The sequence below is a fragment of the Gorilla gorilla genome, chromosome 7 (assembly GCF_029281585.2).
Source record: "Gorilla gorilla gorilla isolate KB3781 chromosome 7, NHGRI_mGorGor1-v2.1_pri, whole genome shotgun sequence".
NCBI lineage: Eukaryota > Metazoa > Chordata > Mammalia > Primates > Hominidae > Gorilla > Gorilla gorilla.
The window spans coordinates 6,000,206-6,024,175 of record NC_073231.2 but is presented as its reverse complement, the minus strand read 5'-3'; the positions used below and the strand labels follow the sequence as shown (position 1 = coordinate 6,024,175).

General features: G+C 45.9%; 1 protein-coding gene across 6 annotated transcripts in view; it reads right to left on the bottom strand.

Annotated features, from left to right (window-relative positions):
- DLGAP2 (DLG associated protein 2) overlaps positions 1-23,970 on the bottom strand; it is a 968,326-nt gene that overhangs the window by 50,349 nt on the left and 894,007 nt on the right. For all 6 annotated transcript variants that reach the window (XM_055347993.2, XM_063709014.1, XM_055347996.2 and 3 more), the window contains one exon: positions 23,566-23,785. In XM_055347993.2, the coding sequence (XP_055203968.2) occupies positions 23,566-23,785 (220 nt within the window). The remainder of the gene's footprint in view (positions 1-23,565; positions 23,786-23,970) is intronic.

Sequence of the window (23,970 nt, the reverse complement as noted above, 5' to 3'; positions counted from 1 at the left end):
CAGGGTGTCATGGCAGCCTCCAGGTAAAGCCACGTATACAGGTATCATGGCAACCAGCCAGGTGGAGGGTGGAGCCCTCATTTGCATAATAAAAGACGAGGGTGGGAGGGCCAATCTTTTTGCGAGCTATGTAAATGTCACATCTGGTCTAACCGATCCCCTGGGCCCTATGTAAGCCAATCACCACCTCCTCAAGCCTCTGTACAGAACCGATTGCATTCTGCTGCAAACGGGAGACCTTCTTTTGGGCGATCTGCTCTCTCAGCATAAGGAAGTCTTTTCTCTCTCACTTCTTTTTCTATTAAACTTTCCGCCCCCTAAAACCATGTGTCCATGTCGTAAATTCTTTCTCGGCTGTGACAAAAGGACCAGGGTTTATACCCCAGACAACGAAGCTGTTTCACTTACATTTTCCTTATATTGGCAATATTTGATTTCTATAATTTAAAAATTATCAGTTGTCCTGGTTAAATAAAAATTGCAGTACATAAAATGATTTTGATATAGAGATTAACATTAAGAAATGATTTCTGAAACATGGAAGTATATCACTGCATCCATTCATTCATTAGTCCATTCTTTTGACCAACATTTGTTGTACCTGTACAGCCCTGTGTGATAGAATTGTAAATCTCTACATGGCTCATTAAAGTTAAAATTGGAGGCTGGGAAACAATAGTAAAGAAAGAATTTAAAATGATCATTTGACCACATTAATTTGCTGCCACAGATTAAAATCAATGAATGAAAGCATTTTACACATTAGAGAAAAATATCCAGCCATTCAGTTGGATGGTGTGGGTGATAATAATCGTCTTCATTCTGTTTCTGTGAGTGCATGCCTAGCATGCGTTTATCAAAACTAATCCTTATGAGCTATAGGCTGTGTTATCTATCACTTTCTATATGTATGTCAAACATTAAATGTATTTGAAAATTCAAAATTTAATTTAGCAATGTAATTCTAGTCTACGTCCTCAAAAAGAAGATGAATCAAGACAGAGACAGAGATTACTAAACAACCACATGGGATTATATAAGTGATCAAATATGTATTTTGAAATTAGAAGAAGAAATGATTGTTTAATAACTGAAAGTTTCTGAAGACCTGACCTGACTACTTTCTTTAAAAAAAAATACCAATTCCAAGCATGAGTATCTGTTTGGTTTTTAAAGCCTAGCATTGGTTTCTTTTACCATGTAAACAACACTATAAAATCCCTGATGATTTTTTTTAAGTGTCTTCCAAATTACAGGGAAATAGATGAAAACATACCTGGGCTTTGTAATTCAATTACTGAATTGGTTTGAATTTTGTTTGTTTCACAGGGATCGCATAAGTTGGTGTCACTCTGAGAATAATGGGGTTGTGATCAGAGGGAACTGTGTAAAATGCTTTGCCTCTTGAGTACTCTGAGGCCAATGGAACGACTTGGGGCACGAAGAAAAGGTTAATCACACTACTTAGGATGGAGAGAGCCACACATATAGTAAGTTTTAGGAAGAATTCCATAAAAATTGCATGAAATGAAGAGTGTTGATGCTTAAAGGAAATGTATTCAGGTGGATGGGTCCCTCCCTGTTAGAGCTGAATAAATGGGGCAGGGAAGAGGTGTGTAAAAACTAACTTTCCTCAGATGTATCTGGAATTGAGCCCACCTCATTTGCAAACCCCTTCTGAAGAAATTGCCCAAATATCTGGAGTCAAAAGGACTGTCAGAAGGGGAGATGGCACAATTGACAAATACGCAGTAGTGGCTGCAGTGATGGCAGAGTGAAGGGGTGGGAGACTGCTACCCATTGAAAATGCCTACATTCTTAGGTTTACCGCAATTGTGTCAGAAAGGCTCCTTTCTAGACTGCCCTGACCAATAACTTAGCTACTGGCCACAACAAATGGCCCAAACTTTTTTTTTTTTGAGTCTTGCCCTGTCACCCAGGCTGGAACGCAGTGGCACGATCTCAGCTCACTGCAATCTCCGCCTCCCGGGTTCAAGCAATTCTCCAGCCTCAGCCTCCCAAGTAGCACGTGGTACCACGCCTGGCTAATTTTATATTTTTAGTAAAGATGGGGTTTCACCACGTTGGACAGGCTGGTCTCGAACTCCCAACCTCAGGTGATCTGCCCGCCTCGGCCTCCCAAAGTGCTGGGATTACAGGTGTGAGACGCCACACCTGGCCTCCAATATTCTAAAATATCTGAACACCTAAAATACCATTACACTTGGGTTCCTCTGCGGCACACGCTGTGTGTCCACTGCTCATGGTCAGGTGCGGCCAGCAGCTACCACGCTGGCCTGCCTAAGCGTGGAACATCTTCCTCATCATGACGGCTGTGCTGGCAGCACTGTCTAGGACATGTCCTGCATGAAGAGGCCATGTCTGGACATAGTTCCCTGAGTGTTCTAACACAGCACATGAAGCAGAGGACTCTGATCATGAAGGTCCTTCAGGTCTTCAAGGTGCTGGGTTAGCCAACCTCGTGGAGGAGATTTTGGACCAACGCATTTTACTGGAAAGAAGCTCGTGTGAATGAGATGAAAGAAACTGCTCCACAATCTACACTTCAGATGGCTTTGAGGAATCGCAAATGTGAATCCATCATCGCTTTAAACACATGTTTAATTATCCTTCTACACCTGGAATTCTGGACACCACTTCTGAATTCAATGCTTGAAAGTCATTTGCAAGCCAAACGGGAATTTGAAAATTAGCATTCCATCGTATAAAGCACAAATACGTAATCAAGATAAAATATCCCTTGAATGGCAAGCATTGCCATTCTATTTGAATGTAACAGCCACACTCGAATTCATTGCACTCTCTTAATTAGAACTTCAAGGATGATCGCATAAAAGGAATTACAGTCATCAAGCCCATGATTGTCTGAATGAGAGAATGAATATTGGACAAACTAAACTTTCAAGGCAAAAGATTCAACATAGAGGATTAAAGCCATTTTGACACTTTAATTAATGTTAGTCACAAAACAGAAGTATAAATCAGACAGGACACAGAAGTCACATCCCACAAGCATACACACAATGGTTTTCCTGAAGTTACAAGAAATTATGTGGGCCCCACAAGTTCTGGGGCAACGTTGATAGGTTAGCAGCAAAGATGTCTATTTTGAATGTGTTAATTAGCAAGAAATTGTAGTCTCACCAGCATTTAACATGGTGTAGACAGTAAAATGAAGTGATGACAGCTGCTCTGCTGTTCGAGACACTTCCTGTTTCCATTTAAAAGGTTTGAACATCACATCACATGGTGAGAACTTGTATTTTCTGAAGAATACTGAGAATGAATCAACTTTTAGTGAATGGAAGAGTCACATGTTTCTAAGTACAGAATTTTGAATGTTCAAAGGGCCAGGTAACAAAACTGAAGGATAACCCAGAAAAGGAATGCATCATCAGTGATGGCGCACACTGACTTTTAGGATGATTTGACATTAACACACACACAAAATAGAAACGTATCAGCAACATAGTTTGGCTCCTTCCCAATCCAATTGATCAGTAGGACACAATTATGTTCCAATTCTTTTTTTTTTTTTTTTGAGATGGAGTTTCACTCTTGTCACCCACGCTGGAGTGCAATGGCGCAATCTCAGCTCACCACAACCTCCGCCTCCCGGGTTCAAGTAATTCTCCTGCCTCAGTCTCCCGAGTAGCTGGGAGTACAGGCGCTTGCCACCATGCCTGGCTAATTTTGTGTTTTTAGTAGAGATGGGGTTTCACTATGTTGGCCAGGGTGGTCTCGAACTCCCAACGTCAGGTAATCCACCCGCTTCTGCCTCCCAGAGTGCTGAGATTACAGGCGTGAGCCACCATGCCCGGCCATGTTCCAATTCTTTAAGAATGCAAAGCTTCTTAGATGAAAACATGTTTGAAAGGAATAATCTTTCCAGTGGAAAAATGAAAAGACCAAGAACTGGAGGATGCTGGTGGGCCTGTTTTTTGAGATGCTGTGAACTGTACAGGAGGTAGCATTTGTTATACACCTTCACAGTCAGTGTGTCTCTCCATGTGTGCATGTGTGTACATGGGACACCTAATTGTGAATGACATCTATACTGAAGTTGTATCAGAATCAAATCTTTACTACCAAGATTTCAAGGGAGGGCTAATTCTGTAGATGGTATTTTATTTGATGATGAGAGTTTATTTTTACCATGCACATGGCAAACAGTGAGTGCACAGACATTGATCCATCAACTAACATACCTAAAGTTACTAATGTCTCTCTTTCTAAGGAAAAGGAAGTGACCTTCAGTTAAAAAATTAATAAAACAATAAAGCAAAGGCAACTGGCAAGAGTTAAGACCGTGCTTACCTCTGACTTACACCTCAGAGTCAAATGAATATATCCTAAACCATTTCAACGTCTCCCATAAAGCTTGATCAGAAGATTGGAAGGTCCCAAACCCACACTATGGATGTCATAATCTCAATCTTAAGGTGACCCTAATGGAAAAGGAAATACAGGAGTCCGCCCCTGCAGTTCACAGCCCAAGCAAATACAGGAATCCACCCCTGCGGTTCGCAGCCCAAGCAAATACAGGAATCCACCCCTGCAGTTCACAGCCCAAGCAAATACAGGAATCCACCCCTGCAGTTCACAGCCCAAGCAAATACAGGAATCCACCCCTGCAATTCACAGCCCAAGCAACTTGCCTTGCCCTCTGCCCACGGCTCTGAGAGATGGACCCATCAGAGGGCTGCCGTTGGTCCTGCCAATAAATCAGGGCTCCTTGGACTGAAGTTGCTCTGTGAACCTCCAGAGCCTATGTGGATCAGTAAGCATCAGTTTGAGCTAGCTGAGCATGAACGAGGCCTGTGGCCAGGAAGCCGGCAGCCTTGAGAGCAGTGAGGGTGTGGGATGGCCACGGGATACCCGGGCTCGGTTCTGGCCCCACCACAGGAAGCCCTATGACCCCAGGCACCTGCAGCCTCCCTGTGAGCGGGGTGAGGATTGTCGGCTCCCTACCCCACCTGCAGGGCCAGCACCAAGAACCGATGCAATGCCAGTGTCTCCAGGCACCAAGAACCAACGCGCTGCCCGTGTCTCCAGGCCTGGCAGCATCTGTGTGGTGAGGATTGTCGGCTCCCTACCCCACCCACAGGGCCAGCACTAAGAACCAACGCGATGCCACAGTATCTCCAGGCCTGACAGCAACTGGGCACTCCTTCTTCATCCTAATCGTCGAAATAGATGTGTTTCAAATCCCCCATTTACAGTGGTACCCTGAAAATGAAGAGCTTCTAACAAAATAGAGAAAGGCTCATGACAGTCCTCTGGGTCACCAGGAAATTGCGACTCTCATGGGCCCAAGGCAAAGGGCATACGGACCGGAGAGGCTGGCACGATAATTGCACAATGAGTCATCTGTGGCACAGCCTTGAGATACGAATGCTGATGGGATGATACATAGACCAAGGAGGCAATTTACTTTGCTTTTCAGAAACTGCTCATAACATTTTGGTTCGCCAGCTGGTCTCATTACTGTCTGTCTCGCATGTTATTCTTTATTTTAAAATAAAGATCTGACCCTGACTTCAAGAGTGACAGAAACAGACGATACAAATTCCATAAGGAATGAAAATAAGTTTTACATAAGTGCACAGAAAGGACTGATTCATCCATGTACATGTCCCCAAAAATCTACGGACCGCCTACCACTTCCTAGGTGTCGTTGACCTGACAGAGGGTTTTATTCTCTACCTTGTCTCTGCTCTCCTGGAAACTCAGAAATATCACTCACAAGACCAGGGTTAGTTGCAAGTGGGCAGGAGTGCTAAGGTAGTAGTTCACACACAGAGAGAATCCTTCTTATTCATTCATTTGTTCCTTGTTTTCACTAAATAAATCAACAAACATTTGTATCTACTATGTGCCAAGCACTGTTCTAGGCACGGGAATTCAGCAGCGAGGAAAACCCGACCCCTGTGGAACTTATATTCTAGCCAGGGGAGAGACTCACAATGAATGGAACGAATTACTAAAATATACATAACAGGATGAGGAATGTGGTGGGCTCACACACACTCCAGGAGGAATGTCATTAGCATCTTCACCTAAGAACCTTGGTGTGCGTAAAACCCAATCTCCTTTGCTGCCTACGCCAAGGGTCTAATGTAATAGTTCCTTAGCACCAGGTTTATGGAATTATTTAGGAAAGAAACACAAATATCTCTTAATTCTACACCTGCATGTTAAAGAGTGAATGACCAGAAAAAAACCAACTTAATTCTCAAGGAAAAAGAGAAAGACTCACTGGGCAAGTGGGGCTTGCAGAAACGAGCTGTGTAGGTGCCTGGGGCAGGCTGCCTGCCCAGCCCGGCTCTGACGAGGCTCTGAGTGCTGCCTCATGCAAAGGCTGGCTGGCGCTGAGGAATGTCTGACCAGAGGTGCAGGCGGGGCTTGCCTCGGGTGGTCACACACAAAACTGTGTCCCTCCATCACTTCGTTTTTTTTTAACTTTTCAAATTTACTTCTGATGAGCACATACCCAGATGGAAAATACAATCAGAAGGATTTTTGCTGCCGGCAGTTGCCTTGTAAGTCAGACATCTTCCCGTTATTTCACATGGGGAGGGCTACACAGCCCGCGGTGGTTCTGTGAACGCAGAGAACGGAGCTAGGGGCTTAAGCCGTTGGAGCTGTGGGCCAGGCAGGAGCCCGGCAGGAGTGGGGTGGTCATGGCAGGGCATCTTCCAGAAGGGATGGACGCCCTAGCCGCCATGTGCCGGAGCTATGCCTGCTGCCCCTGCTTTAGAGAAGCAGCTCAGTTGAGGATCTCAGCCTATGTTGTATGCCAGGAACTTCCAGTCTCTTGGTGATGGGGGAGGTAACCTGGGGAGCTGGATCCCTCACCAGCAGCTGGTGCCACAGCAGAGAGCTGCCCTCTGCAGGAACCTCGGGATTTGGAACTTCCAAGTGGACGTGACCATGGCTGCTGATGGGGCCAGCACTTCATTCGGTTGGGCTCAGGGCACCTCGTGAAGAAGGGCCACACAGAACACACAGAATCTGGTGGGTCAACATTTCCAGCCACATATGTGTGTGGCTCTTGCTTCAGTCCTGGCCCTTCTGCTGTGAGGCAGAGGTGGGGAGGAAGAAATACGGTATCTGAGTGTTTGCAAAGAATTGGTAAACCTGTTTATCTTCAGAACATGGGCCCTGGATGGTACGTTTGAGAAAGTGCATACACGTATCTGTTAGCACAGTTCCCCATATTATTCCCCATGTAATCCCAAAATTCCGCTGAGCAGGGGTTTTCTTGGTGGTGGATGCTGGAGGCAGACATGAGAAGCAGCAGCAATGGCAGGAATGTCCGTACCGTCCTCCCATCTCTGCTCCAGCAACTGTCACCCAAGCTTCTGTCTCTACTCTCCTCCCATCTCTGCTCCAGCAACTGTCACCCAAGCTTCTGTCTCTACTCTCCTCCCATCTCTGCTCCAGCAACTGTCACCCAAGCTTCTGTCTCTACTCTCCTCCCATCTCTGCTCCAGCAACTGTCACCCAAGCTTCTGTCTCTACTCTCCTCCCATCTCTGCTCCAGCAACTGTCACCCAGGCTTCTGTGTCTACTCTCCTCCCACCTCTGCTCTAGCAACTGTCACCCAAGCTTCTGTGTCTACTCTCCTCCCACCTCTGCTCCAGCAACTGTCACCCAAGCTTCTGTGTCTACTCTCCTTCCACCTCTGCTCCAGCAACTGTCACCCAAGCTTCTGTCTCTACTCTCCTCCCACCTCTGCTCCAGCAACTGTCACCCAAGCTTCTGTGTCTACTCTCCTCCCATCTCTGCTCCAGCAACTGTCACCCAAGCTTCTGTGTCTACTCTCCTCCCATCTCTGCTCCAGCAATTGTCACCCAAGCTTCTGTCTTCTTGGTCAAGAAATGCAGATGCAGATTCTGAGGATCTTTTGAAAAGCACCCAGTATCTTTTTCTGGAATAGCCAAAGAGGACAAATAATTCATTTCTGTTAAGCGCCATCTGCCACATAACACGGATGTTTTAGAATACCCTCACAGATAAAACCTCCGTTTTATCTCACACACAGAATAAGCATGTGAGAGACCACTCCTGTGCCTTATAATTACATCAAGATCTAAGCTTATGCTGTCAATATTTAGAAGAGACAGGAATTTTGACCATTTTATGAATCATAGGACAGTTTATAATCATTCAACACTGATAAGAAGGGACAAAAGTTTTTGAACATGATTATCTCTTCATGTATATGGAGCTTCTAAATCTATTTCCAATTCTGTTTCCTTTCCTTTTATAAAGTACCTCTCCATTATCTTATACACATCAGGTACTAAATACATATTTGTGAGTTTGTTCAATTGATTGTGTAATTGATCGAAATGGTTATAAAGTAATGACCTGCTGTAAACCAATAAATGGATACAAGAAATACTCGTTTTTATTATGGAAAGAGAGTAGGAGCATATCCTGCCACTGAAAGACTTGGAAATGTAACCTGCCCCCATATTTAAGGTGTGGGGCTTTTCCTCCAGAAATTCCATGAATCTGCAGTTGCCTGTGTCAACCATGATCTTTCAGCTGCCTTAGCTAATGAATCTTTTTCTTTTTCTTTATCTTCCTTATACTCGTGGTAACATTTGATATGATCTACCATTCCATTCTTTATTTCTTTCCTTCCTGGCTTCCAAAACTGAATAAATAAATAAATAGAGATACAAATATTCCCCATGATGAATCCACTGGGATTTTCAAAGCTTTCCCATGACTTACGTTTAAAAAGCACAGCACGATCCTCTATCTTAATACCTATGTTAGGATGAAATAAATCCAATATAATTAAATATTTTAGAAAGGAGTATTTTTCCTACCTTCATAGATATTTCCTTCCTATATAACTATTTCCTTACTATATTTTGTTGCCACCTTCTATGTCATTGGAAAATATCAGTAGTGATACAGATCTCACCATCCAAATACCTAAAACCATAGACCAAACTTGCCAGTTAAGTTTCTAGCACTCTGCATTTTTGGTGTTTGAAAAAGGGTTCAAAGATTAATTCAGAGTAATCATTCTCATTTTATCTCTTGCTTTAATTCTGGGAACATTAAAACGGCTTAAATAAATTCTGTTTAGCTCAACACCACTGCTGACAATATAAATAGCAATGACTAGACACTGGGTGTTGAGTGTCCTGGTGGCTTTGAAGAAGCAAAAAGAATTTAGACACTGGGTGTTGAGTGTTCTGGTAGCTTTGAAGAAACAAAAAGAATTTAGTGGTTGGGTTTTTGCTTCAGTTTAAAAATATTTTTGATATATAGCATTGGCTTTTTGACATCTTAAGCTTTAGGTAAAGGCAGTTATTCAAATTCAGTGTATATACCTGAATAATTTTTATTTTTCTGGAGAATAAAGTTAAATTTTGAAGCGTCACAGGCAATGATTTTTTGGGCCCCTCCGGACCTCTCCCCAGACGTGTGTTCAGACGCCATCCAAGGATGACCGCGTGGTGGCTGCCAATCTGGGAAAGGCCTGCACTCCACTCACGTTGCAGAATAAACCTTTGTGATAGGATTTGTATGTTTTCCCCACAATTCTTCCCATTTCAAGTGAGATCAGCGGTTCTTCTTTTCAGAGATTTCTATGGGAGGAAGCCAACCCCAGGATGTCCTCTCCATTGGCAAAGATCACCATGACATTCACAAAAGCCTGTACTCAGTAGAGACAATGAGGAGACCAGGGTCTCAGGGAGAGGAGGAAAGAGGCCGGAAGCAGGGAATGATGACAGCCAGAGAACGGGACCTGCGGGTCTCTGAGCAGCTGCAGAACACGGCCCCTGTCCTGATCATGCCCCGGGGAAGGTCTGCAGACTTGAACGAATCCTGCACGCAGAAAGGGACCTGGGGATCTCATGACAGCCGGAGGGGACCAATGAGGGGACCAATGGCCTATGACCTGGAGGCTTCCCAGATGCCTCCAAACCTCCTGGGAGTCCTGGTATTGGTATTGCCTTGGGTTTAACCCGAAATGACAGAGGCTGAATTTCACAGTACACCACGCAGGAGGGGTGGGAACTTAGAATGGAAGTTGATTTAAAAAAAAATGTTATTTCTTGCACATGTCGGTTATAGATAATTGAATCATGTCCACATAGAACATCTGATAAGGATGCAGGGGTGCCCCTGAATAAGTATTGTCCTCAGAAAGGAACTCTACAGAAAAAGGCTCAAGTCGATGCCAAGGCTAACAGCCGAGCACAGTGGAGTTTATAACTTAAACGTCAGAGTCCTCTAAGTTAGGACAAACTCTCAATAGAAAAGGAATTAAAGAGCTTATCAACTGTAAATTTTCAAATCACTCACTCAAACGTTCAACCAATATTTATTGAGCCTGGTGTGGCATGGTACACGGCACGGGTCAATTTAAACTCATCTGGCTTATCGCCACAGGCCTTGGGCATGGCAGTGACATGAAATGTAGAAAAGATGACCGACGTCTGTGACCGTGGGTTTGTGGATTGTCTGGGGGCAGGATGAGGGGTTCGTGCCTTTATAAAGGGATACTAGGGAGCTTCCTCACGCTTTTTCCACCATGTGAGGACGCAGGGAAAAGCTGCTGCCTATGAACAAGGAGGCTGCCCACACTGGACACCCTGACCCCAGACTTCCAGCCTCCATAACTGTGAGAGATAAATCTCTGGGGTTCATAAGCCAGGCAGGCTATGACGCTTCCTTACAGCAGCCGGCGTGGAACGAGACAGAGACCCAGCAGGGGACTGGGCAGGGGACTGGCAGCTCCTGCAGCCTCAAGCGTGGGGAGGGTGGTGTTTCCAGACCATTGCAAGAACTCTTCAGTGATGATAAGCTATCTTGCTACCGTTAGCATGAATCTCATAGGAATGTGTTCTGCTGTCTGCATTCATAATGGAAGGAAACTGTAAATTCAAGTTAGTGAAAGTTAGTGAAGATAAAGATGCACTTTTTTTTTTTTTTTTTTTTTGAGACAGAGTCTCTCTCTGTCGCCCAGGCTGGAGTGCAGTGGCGCGATCTCGGCTCACTGCAAGCTCTGCCTCCCGGGTTCACTTCATTCTCCTGCCTCAGCCTCCTGAGTAGCTGGGACTACAGGCACCCACCACCACGCCTGGCTAATTTTTTGTGTTTTGTTTAGTAGAGACGGGGTTTCACCATGTTAGCCAGGATAAAGACACACTTTTTATCCCATCTAACTGTGAGCAGCCCTGAATTCATGAATACCTTACGCTAGGGTTCCATTGGGGTCATGGACTCTAGCTTGGAGACTTCAGTTCCAGATCCAGCAACCAGCTGGGGGACTATCTGCACTAGGCTCACTGCAGTGTCCTGCTGGAAATTCACAGAGGACTCTGTCCCTGGAACCATCAGTCCACAGGCCTTCAGTGGTGGTGGCCTCCATGTCCCGGCACCGCTGTCAGATGAGCCAAAGCCTGAGCCCTGTGTCTGCTGAAGTCCTGGATCCTCCTCCACCATCTGCTCACCTCTGCCTCCGCCCTGTGCCCTGGCCTGTCCGTCGCTTCTCTGGCCTTTCCATCACTTCTCTGTGGTGACAGACGCTGATTAGAAGAAGGGACAAAAGTTTTTGATGCTGGCTTTCCAAGCCCACCTGGGTTATCCTTTCTAGACAGGGATTTCGATCCGTTTGCCCTCTGGCCCCCTTCACTCCTGACACACCAGCCTAACTAGTGACCTGTCCCAGCAGTGCCGGCCCCGACCTGTCAGCAGAGACTGTGCCTCTGACACCTGTTTTCAAACAGCACATTGACACTGAGACAGCGGCCTTTATTTTAATGAACCTTCCGCCAACACTGCTACAAGGACTGAAGTTTCTGACCTAGATTTTTAATTTTCAAATTGTTTTCCAGTGTGAAGAGCTGATGGTGAGAATTCTCTTAGTAAATACTCTGATCATTTTAAATATAGAACCTGAAAAAATACCCTTTAAGGGTATGATATTAGTTGGGGCTTTTCAGAGAAACAGAATTAATGGAACATGGGTGGGATGGATGGACAGATGATAGAGATACAGATGAACACATACAGAGAGAGATGGTAAGGAAGAGACAGACAACAGAGACACAGGTGATTACATACAGAGAAAGAGGATAAAGAATTGGCTCCTGTCATCAATGAGGCTGACGAGTTCCGAGATCTGCAGGGAGAGTGGCAAGCTGGAGATCTGGGCGGGCTCATGGTGCAAGCGGCAGTTCAAAGGCAGGAGGAATTCCCTCTCTCTATGGAAGAGTCAGCTGTTTTGTTTCTTCCACTAGATAGCACGTGGCCCACCCACACTGGGGAAAGCCTCTGCTTCACCCCGTCCACCCCTCCAAATGCTAACCTCATCCAGAGTCACCCTCTCAGACACACCCACAATAATGTTTAACCAGATATCTGGGCACTCCATGGCCCAGTCAAGTTGCCACATGAACTCCACCATCACACTATCATACAGAGAACTGTCCGGCATTATTCGGCCTCCACCACCAATAGCAAACATCACCTAAACATTCGCAAACTGAACGGGAAAGACAAGGCTGGAATATGACGTGTTGGGAGCAAGACGTCCACTCCCCTTTCATTTCCATGTGATGCTTCAAAGGAAAAAGATCTTTTTAAGGTTAACCCTCTGGGATCTAGGAATACCTAACAGGAAGCAATTTTGTTTAAGTCCAAAAATATCCTATTAAATCATGTCAATGACTCTTGGAACCCATGAAGCAAAGGAAGAAAATTTCAAGTTATAAAAGTAGCACATAAATTACAACCTTTTACGGTAATACATAGTATCTGTAAGATTATTGTCTGGATAATCAACGAACACAAACGTATATATAGGACTTCATGATCACATTTTAAATATTTCAAATGTGACTCCATATAATCTATATTTTGCATCATTACAGGGAAAAATAAATATACAGATGCTCCTCAACTTGCAATGGGATTATGTCCCCACAAACCCATCATACACTAAAAACATCGTAAGTGGGAAACACGTTTAATACATTTAACCCACCAAACATCGTAACTTAGCCCAGCCTACTCCTAATAAGCTCATAACACTGACACTGGCCTGAAGTTGGTCAACATCGTCTCACTTAATGCCTGTTTTATAATGTGTTGACTATCTCCTTGAATTCATGGAACACTGTACTGAAGGTGAAAAACAGAATGGTTGTGTGGGCACTCAGAGTATGGTTTCTACAGAATGTGGATGATTTTCACGCTATTATAAGGTTAAAAAATTGTAAGTCCAACCATCTTTAAGTCAAAGGTGGTCTGTACTGATGCTGAATGATTCTGTTTCATTCATTCATTCATTTGATTCATTCATTCGAGACATGGTCTTGCTGTCACCCAGGCTAGAGTGCTGTGGTACAATCAGAGCTCTCTCTAACCTTGAATGCCTGGCCTTAAGTGACCCTTCCAAAGTGCTGGCACTACAGGCGTGAGCCACTGTGCCCAGCAAGTAATTTCATTTAAAAGCGTCAGTCTAGTTTTTTTCCCTAAGAGAGCAAAAGTATTTTTTTCTCAATGTTTTCAGAACATTTTTAATTTTATGAATCTAAATAATTTGTTTTTAATGTAATGCTTTTTAGACGAACATCCTGTTAGAGTAAAAGCCACGGTGTCAGTACATTTTCAATATATTCCTGAGACAATGTAATGGCATACAAATAACACAATTCTCTGCCATGGCCTAGATATTTTGGCATCTAATGTTTTTATGTCTTTAAAAGATAAGTACATTTTAAATGTACATGGAGATTTTGTTTGTTTCAGTAAATGTGTTCTGTGGCTGGAGCTCCTGGTCAGGGAGTGGGAAGGAGAAGAAGCCGTGCTTCGTGCAGACGCTGATCAGATCAGGAGCGCGTCTCTGCCGCTTCCTTGAAGAAATGATTCCTGAGCTGGGGCTTAAAGCACAGCTAGGACTCAGGCAGAAACTCAAGGAAGAAACTGCGGGCCGATGAGCAGCAGCCGTAGAGGCATGGAGGTGCGAGAATTTCAGGAAGACTGGCTGGGAGGGGGTGGGAGCGAGAGTGTAGCTGGGCCGTCTGGTGGGGCCGGGTCACTGGGGTTTGCAACCCCACAGAGGACAGCAGTCTTCACTCCTCTGGTTCTTGCACAGAGCCAAGACAAGGCTCTTGGTCGGGTGGGGTTAGGGTCAGGCTGCCTTTTTAGCAAGAATGTCCTGGAGGCAGGATGGAGAGTGGGTGGGAAGTCCTGCCAGGCCCCTTGGAGGCTGAGGAGGCACCCAGGTGAGCACTGACAATGGTTTCAGCCCTGAGGGGTGACACAGGTGAGGGCCGGCGGGGTCGAGGGTGACACAGGTGAGGGCCGGCGGGTTCGAGGGGTGACACAGGTGAGGGCCGGCGGGTTCGAGGGTGACACAGGTGAGGGCCGGCGGGTTCGAGGGTGACACAGGTGAGGGCCGGCGGGTTCGAGGGTGACACAGGTGAGGGCCGGCGGGTTTGAGGGTGACACAGGTGAGGGCCGGCGGGTTCGAGGGTGACACAGGTGAGGGCCGGCGGGTTCGAGGGGTATGGGAGGCAGATTCAACAGTACTTCCATCTCCACAATATCTGAAAACCTGAAATGACTAATTTATTCACCTACTGACTTACGCAAGCATCAATTATTTATTTCAGCCATTACTTTTCTGGGTGATAAGATGTTAAATGACCAATTAGGAATCCTTTCTTACAGTAACTGTTACTCTTAGGACAACAATATGGAAGTCCTCACTGGACTTCTGACTCCATCCCCATACACATGTCCCTCCAACTGTACCCCTACTTCAGGGAAGAGACAGAGCCATAGGACAGACGCAGATCGCTGTCAACTGCAAGAGTCCTGGACCATGAGTCAGGAACCCGTGGCTCTAGTTTCATTCCTATTATGATTAATTGGTGTAGACAAGTTCACTTGTTCAATGACAGCCTCATCTTGAAATCTCATTACCTGGGAGATCATCCCGGCATTCATGTTGTAATTCCAGTCTAAGTACGCAGACAGGAGGATTTTATAAGAGAAGGACACAAATTACTTGAAAACAGTGGTTTTCAAGGGAAGAGCAGGCTACACACTTGCGGAAAATCTTTATGAACACATTTGTTCTCACCCGAGCAGTTCTGGCTTACATATGCAGTTCCTGACACAGATGCACGATTTATCTGCATCACACTCGCCTTCTGCAAACCGGGAGGCACGGGATTCGTCCGTCATGTCTGTTCTAGACAGAGGTGTCAAGTATTTAACCTTTGGAAACCCTTACTGGGAGCTGGTTCCACTCCTTCTCTATAGCACAGACCAGGGGCTCCTGTCCTAACTCTGACACCCGACCCTTACCTGTGTCTCCCAGGGCTTCTCCTTCCCCACAGCCAGGAGAGCTTGGGTCTCCCTCCTCTCTGCAGAGACTGTGCTCTGCCACGGCTTCTCCCTACCGGTCCCCAGGGCCAACCGGCTTTCATCCACTCATCCTATAGGCTTAGCGTACAACAGATAAAGTACATAAGGCTTTGGATGTAGTTCAAATAAATCAAAGACAATGAAAATCACAAAGATTACTTTTCATCTTTTAGGTATCTGGACTGCATTTCATCATTTACTGTAAAACACAAGTCTAGATGCGGGGGGGCGGGCCACGTGAGACTTCCACCTGTGCCTGTTTTTAGCATTTGACGATCTTGGTGCTGTGCTCAGGCCCATAATGGGGTCTCACGCTCGAGTCCCGGGTATAAGCCTCTGAACCCAGGACACAGGGATGACGTCTTCGTGATGCACACCCTGGGCTTTAGTTTGCAACATGGAGCTTTGCTGAAGGATTCTTGGGGCTTCATGGAAGCCATTGTGGTTGGCAGTTTCTGAGACTTTCTAATGGGGATCATGACAATCAGAGACATCCTGAGCGGCTGGGAAGACGTTCAGATTCCCTGGGACATTTCGGACCGACTCCCGCATGATATCGTTGTTGCCAGGTTTCCGGAATTTGGACTACGCTGTGCTACGGGGTTGGAGACATGATGTCAGCAGCAGGTCTGACACTGAGGACCCATGGGACAGCACACCTGGGCTTCCCTTCAGCATCAGGTCTGACACTGAGGACCCACGGGGCAGCACACCTGGGCTTCTCAGGGTGAACTCTGAGCCTGCACACAGCGTCCCTCAGCCCCAGCCAGATTTGGCTCCTCTTCATCAGGATCAACCTGGACTTACGACGAGGATTTGTGTAATACTCCTAGAAGAGAAATGGGTTCCCCTTGGGTCAGTGCCTGAAGGATGTCACCATTTATACTGGGCTCGGTTTCAGAGAAGACCTCATTCATTCATGCACTCCACCAGTATTTACCGAAACCTACCGTGGTAAACAGAATAACGCCCCTCCAAAAATGTCCACATCCTAGTCCCCAGGACCTCTGACCATGGTACTTTATGTGGCAAAAGGGACTTTGCAGATGTGACTAAATTCAGGATTTTGAGATGGGGAGATGATCCTGGATCATCCCAGTGGGCCCAGTGTTATCCCCAGGGTCCTTACATGAGGAAGGGAGGGGGTCAGAGTCAGAGGAGGAGGCTTGGACAATGGAGGCCCAGGCTGGAGCCATGTGGCCCGGAGCCAAGGATGGCAGAGAACTCCAGAAGCTTGAGGAGGCAAGGAGCGGACTCCCCGGAAGCCTCCAGAAGGACCTGATGTTTGATGCTAGCCCCACAGAACCTACTTTAGACTTCTGACCTCTGTGACTGTGAGACGGCACATCTGTGCTGCTGTAGACCATAGGGCTTGTGACCATTTTTACAGCTGCAAATATGAGACAAACAAACCTGCTTTGTAGGGGTTCCTCAGTCCAGGCCCGTCTCTGGGAGGACCCACAGGGGTCTCTGCTGTGCTGAATTTGTGCAGGGCTTATGGACACCAGGAACCTGGGCTTACCCTGGGTCGGGGGTGGCACAGGACCCCTGCTGCTCCGCATAGAGGGGCTGCACAATTCAGGCCTCGCAGCAGCCTTCCAGGACTCTGCCCACAATGCCAAGACCCAGGGGCAGCCTCTGTTCCCACTGCGGTGAACTGGGGCAGTGTTGAACTCCCCTCCGTGGCCCCTCCCCATCCCTCCTGGCTCCCACCTTTCCACTGCTCCTTCCGGAGGCCCCTTCTCCCCACGATGCTGACGCTGTGGGCTCTGGTCTCAGGCCTCTTCTCTTTCTATACCCTCCTGTTCGGGGGTGGCTCCATGGCTCTGGACTGCACCTCCGGCCTCGACCTCCACACCTCTTCCTGAAGTTGGGTTAGCAAGTCATGGGACCCTCAGCTCAACACATCTGAACTACTCGGCACCTGTGGGCTGGGCCCTGTTGGCTTCGGCTGCTGAGAGGCAGCAGCTGGAGAGGGCTGTTGGGCACTTCATCCCAATCCATCCCGGCTCCCCGGTTGTACTGGCCATCCCTTCTTTTACCCGCACTCCATGACCCAGCTCTCTGGGCGGCAACAGCGTCACCTCCATCCTGTTACTTCAGCAGGAGGAGACGACGGCACAGCCCCATCGCTGGAATCTGCATGCATCCGCCGCCTTTTCTGCGTCAGTCCCTAAATGGAGCCATCATTACGGCCTCTCCTGGACTCCCCGGGAGACCCAGCTTCCTGGATGAAGTCCTGGAGACTCCCTGCCTGCATGCTGGCTTTCTGGGCCTCATCCACGGCCTGGGCAGGAGGCCTCTTAAAAGCCTCTTCACGGCTCCCCAGAGCTCAGCCAGGAGTCCCTGGAGCTCCCTCTGAAAGCCATTCCTGCACCTGTGCCTGGCACAGCTCAGCCTCATCCCTTCTCACCTGTGCTATCTGAGGAGCTGTCTTCTCCGTGCTCTTCTGCAGTACGGCCGGGCCGCGGGTCTTCATTATAACATGACTCTGCCCCCGTGTTAGTCCTCCTGTGCTGCCGTAACAGAGCAACATTGATTCATGGCATGGAGGCCGTGAGTCCCAGACCAAGGCACTGGGAAAACTGAGGCCTCTCCTGGGCGTGCAGATGCCGTCTTCTCCCCGGGTCCTCACAGGCTGGTCCCTTCCTGCATGTCTGTGTCCTCATCTCCTCTTCTTATAAGGACACCAGACAGATTGGATTTGGGCCCCCCGTGACCTCATTCTACCTGGTCACCTCTTCGAAGGGTCTGTCTGAAACGCAGTCACATTCTCAGGTCCTGGGAGTAGGGTTCAGCACCAAGTCCGGGGAACACAACTCAGCCACAGATCCCTCTCCTGCTTAGAGTCCTCCAGTGACCTCCGAATTTCAGCTCCCCTCCTGCTTAGAGTCCTCCAGTGACCTCCGACTTTCAGCCCCCCTCCTGCTTAGAGTCCTCCAGTGACCTCCGACTTTCAGCCCCCTCTCCTGCTTAGAGTCCTCCAGTGACCTCCGACTTTCAGCCCCCCTCCTGCTTAGAGTCCTCCAGTGACCTCCAAATACTGCAGGTGCAAGTACTACAGGTGCAGCATGGGTGTCCCTCTGAGCTCATGTCCCCCATCCGTCCTGCCTTCCAGCCTCTCCCTCCAGGCTGAGTGCCCTGCGAATCCCAGGGCTGAGGTGCCCAGCGGTTTTCGGGACGTTTGTCATTACTTCAGGCTGGCACCTCCCTCTCCCTGGGTTTCTCCTGCCCAGTCCTGAAGCCTCTCAACTCTTCCTGCAGGCGGAAGACCTCCCAGACGCTGCTGCAGTGCTGGCTTTCCCCTGGGTTTCCAGAGCCATCCACACACATCTTACAGCACCCAGCAGGTGTGCCATGGCTGACGAGCTCTTCAACTGCAACTGTTTCCAGACTTTAGGCCTTTGGGGCCAATGCTTAGGACTTCACTGCTTCTGGATTCAGAGCACCTAGCGCAGCAGCCGGCATACAGCAAACACTTAATAAATGCTTACGACATAAATGTAATTTGATCTTTTCTTTAGAATCTTCAGTTGGCATATAAGATGATTGTTCTTTATTCTAATTCATTTTTTACATTTCTAAAACAGAAAGTGATCATGTGTGACTTTTTTCATTCATTTCCTCTGGTCATTTGTTTACTGAAATGCAGCTTTTTGTCGCCTTTGTGGGGTGTGCAGGCTGGTCCTCGCAGTGCATAGCTGTTGACTTATGGAAAGCTATGACCCGAGGCTATGGGTCTGAGAGCCCCGCGCAACAGTTTCTGAGCCTATTTGTAAAACCCTTGTGTCAGAGTGACAGATCCAAGGAGAAGACATGTTTGGAGGAATCTTCTGGTTTTCAGATTTTGTGGCTCACAGAACCTCCAGCTGCTCATTTTTCCAGTAAAGAGCTAAATGTCCTTCCCAAAGCCTTTCCCCATATAGCGTGTTTTATTTTAACTCCGCAGGGAAGCTGGCTGCAGGGCCTCCTTGCCAGCCCTCCGGGAAAGGAGGAGAGGAGGGTGAAGGGCCCGGTCAGAGGTATGTGGACCTGAAAAGGCTGCACACTGCACACCTGGTCCCCGAGCAAGCACGGCTGCAGAGACATCCTGCCTGCGGAGCCAGCCGGCGGCCACATGGAAATTCCTCCTCTGGGGTGCACCTCCTCCCTCCAACCTGGGGTGCTGCGCACTCGGCAGCCATCGGCTGAGTTTACCAAGTGGTGCCTGTGTGGCCCAACGCACCTGAATATGCCCTGTGGTATTTTGTGATTTCAAATCACCTTGACTCTATTGGCCAAAACGTTTTATAAACAGCCCAGCTGACATCGATTTTCAGTTTCTTTTCTTTTAAATTCTCTACTTTATCAAATTCAAGTTTTAAAATATGTTCTCACCATCTTGTCAGGCAAACTTGCATATCAGGTACACAGTAACTCGACGGTACCAGGCCCTGGTATCAGAAGAAGGTTGAGGCAACAAGTTTAGTCCACGATGAAAATTTCCCCAGGCTCACACGCCTGAAAATCCACTCTTTGTGACAAGATAAAATTAAGTAAAACACTGTCTTTTATTGTAAAAGATTAAAAATGGGAGAATCAAATACATAGTCATATTTATTCAAACTGAGGAAGGTCAGCAAAGAAGTAAAATTTTAAAACAGCAACAAAAATCATAGTATTGAAAAATAGTTATTCTACCTCTTATATTCAAGGTACTGAAATATAGAGATAATTTTTCTCCTCTATGTTGGCAAGTATCTATCTTGGAAATGGAATTACTATGTACCCTTGAGAGACAAGTTGCTATAGAAATATAAATAATAAAATAAGTCTGTGGCTGTTTCCTCTGCCATGCTTTCTATAGATTTTCCCTTTGTTTTAATGACTTCTAGAATCAGTTGTATCATATGTTGAGAAAATTTCTGGCCCAGAGAAAAATCATTATAATCTAATTTTACACCATTTTCCTTCACAATATCAATAATATTCCCTCCCTAGAAAAATCGGGTGAGATGCATATTTGGACAAGTAAAGCAATCCGATAAATCATTTCCCAGATGAGAAAGAAACCATGTGTGAAATGAGTTAGATGTTTTCAAAACCACTTCATTTAAGGAGAGGACACTAATCAATATGCAGTGTTTTTCATAATGAGAGAAACAGTGGGACGAAGGAACGTTTATGTGCGTGGGTCACACCGCCTCACAGGGTATTCTGTTCTTACTGGAGTTCCCTGGTGATTAGATTAAAAGGGTCTGTCTCAGCTCAATCACCAGCTGCCTTTAAAGGTTGAGTGAAAAATCAGGTGAACTGGGGTGTCCCCAAACCAACAGACGTCCTCTGGGAACCTCAACCTGTCCATGTTTAAAACAGATGGTCTAAGATGTATTTTTAAGTTCTCAATACATCTTTCATGCATATATTCAATATTTAATTTATTATTACATGAATATTATACATTTGTATTTATACAAGGTGAAATAATCTAATAATAATATCAACTTTTACCTTTTGAGCCTGCATAAAGTAATGTGTTTAAATAAATCTCGTTCTTCAAGGTACTCACTTTGGAATGTTTTCAAAAATAACTCTTTGAAATTATTTTCATGAGCTAGTTTTAGAAAGAAAATCATAAAAGAAAATCAATCTGTCAGAATAACCTCTCTACCCATACACCACACACGCACACATACACACATGTATACATGGATCAATAAAGGACAGCTATTGAACGTAGTGCTAGGATATCAGTTTCCAAGTATTTAAATACAAAAGTCAGAAATAGTTAAGTAGAAAATTTTTGAAATCCACTTGACTCACGGACAGGAAGCTTTGGGTGAAATTTGAAGTTCAGCTATCACAATTATCGAGGCACCTACATCCCGTATATTTTGATAGTCTTCCTCCATAATTTTGTTTTCCCAGACAGGGAGTTTTCATTTCTTTGGTATTTTTTCATAATCTTGCTAAATAGACTATATTGCATGTCATCTAAATTTTATTTAGTAAATAAAGATTTAAATATCTAATATACAATACTTAGAGTAAAACGGGAAACAGCAGAGGTTAATGATTAATCTGTACTTTTATTTCTCCACAAGGGTAACTTGTAATCCTACAGTGCTAAGTATTTCTCCTAGAGCTTTTCATTTCTTTTCTCATTTGATTCTCAGACGTCACATAACTTGGACAGTCCCCTGCATCACCTAGAGGAAATTCTGACTCAAAACTAGGCCAAGATCCAGTAGAAACTCTGAATGGAATCTTTTTTTTGTAATTTATTTGGTAGGTGTATTTTTGGAATACAAAATATACATGGTAAAAATTGTATATATATAAATTAAAATTTTAGTCTGAGCTCAGAACTGGTTCTTATCTCTGTGAAATCTGTTTTATTTTTATTCTCTCTATAATGACAGTCCTTAAAACAATAAAGTCCTTTCCTACAAGGTAATGATTGTTTCAAAGCACTTCTGAAGACTATGGAAGTTCTTAATTGTTTACTTGCTCCTAAGAGACAGTAAACAAATACTGCTGAAAGTATGAGTAATGATCTCTTGGACTGCTGTTTTTCAATGCAATCATTGTAAATCTCATTACTTTCCTGATTCTAATTTGTTCAATGTTCACATCAGGACAGAGCATGAGAACTGGCCCAGGACTTCACCAAGGGGCAGGAGTGAGCAGAACCGGCCAAACCAGAGGAAAACAGGAGGCTACGCAGGGTGCCCACAGCTGCCCAGTGGCTGCACCTGGGGGATATGTTGTCAGCCTGTGGATTTCCCTCGGGTGGGTCCTGGGCACCACCATCCTCGTACAGAAAGCCCTGTTGGGAGCCAGAGAGCCAGGATCTGTTGCCTTTCTCCCGAAGCCCCTGGCTCAGTGGTGCCAGCATTGAAGAAAAATCTACCACATAAAAAGCACACCGAGGATCCACAGCTTTCTTTGAAAAATAATCTTTAAATTTATGTAAATAAATTATCTATGGCTACAGCTTCTCTTGAATACCGCAGAAACCAAGAGTCAGAAACATTAACAAGCCTAAGTTCTTGCAGTGAGGACATGATGGAACACGGTTTGAACACAGTTCCTTCCCTTCCATCCACAGACTCTACTATGAAATACTTTCTACACAAAGTGCAATGATAGTGCCGACTGCAATTCGTAATTCTGCAAAGTGCAATCTCCTGGATTTCTTGTTCACTTTAGCATTGAAACAAACCAAGACCTATTCACAGGTATGATGACACACTCCTGCCTGAATTTCTCTTTGCTTCTCTCCTGTTATGTGTCTGCTGTTCCTAATGCTATTCATCATGAACATAGCTTTGTTCTATTTCCCCTCGGAGCTGTCCTTTAAATTTCTAAGATACAGCTGCAGCATTCCAAGCCCTCTGGTATTCAGAACACCTCAGGCCCCAACACTATGTTATTTTATAGCTCCTTTCCTTAGCCTCTATGTGTGGCGCCTCGAGCTTTTATTGCTTGCTGTGTTTTATGGGTTTCTCTAGGCCACGTATATTCATCGTGTTCTAGAAATAATAACATATTAGGCAGTAAAATATTAGGCAGTGATATTTAGGTTGGGCGGTAAATTTTCAAAGGGGTGGGTATGGTTTTCCATGAGAACTAAAGGAAATTGCGAGACTGAGTCTTTGGAGCTCTAAGACAGTTACTGCATCTGCATTAATGATGGACCTGCTTAGCGGCGGTGAGTCATGTTTACAGATCTGCTTACTGAGCAAGAGACCCGCTGGAAGTCACTACAGGGGAGCCTGAGAGTCAATGCGCATCAGCAGAAATCTCACTGCAATCCATTAAACTTTGGTATTTAAAACTTAATCACCTTCCAAATGTTAACACTTCTATTTTTTTCTCCTCTCGAAAACTTTACACAAGTTACACTTGATTATTTTAAGGAAACTTGCTAATTAGTAGATTTCATTCTAAGAAAAAGAAAAGTTATCTACAAGAGACAAAACACCCTTGCGAATGTGACAGTGTAACAAACGCAATTAGGAAACGTTACTAAATGTCAGGAGAGTACATTGTACTGTGGTGCTGTGTGCTCCTCGCTCCTTCGAGGATGAAGACAGGTATGCCTCTAGAGTCCCCGCTGGAAGGCTGAAAACGGCGTCCCCTTACCTGCTGTTGACCTGATGGTGGAGGTGATGTCGGAGGGTGTCATCATGGGAATACATTCGTCATCTTGGGAGTAGCCGGCTTGAATGGCTCGAAGGTAGCTGTGACTCCTTGTTCGGAAACATCCCGGGAGGTCGAGGGCATCCATGGCCTGAGATTCAACTTCACTGAAGACGGACTCGCACACGGACTCGAACTGCCCATTGATCTCCGCCTCGCTCACCTGCAATCATCAACAGCACACGTGATGCCCCGGCCCTCCAGGGTCACCATCACGTTACAGAAAAGCCAGGAGAGCACGCTCATTCCCAGGCTGCCTTTCACTGCCTCATAGTTCAGCACAGTTAACCGGAAGTCAGCATGGGCATCGGCTGCGCTTGGGAAATACAGCATTGGGTTTTCCCTTAC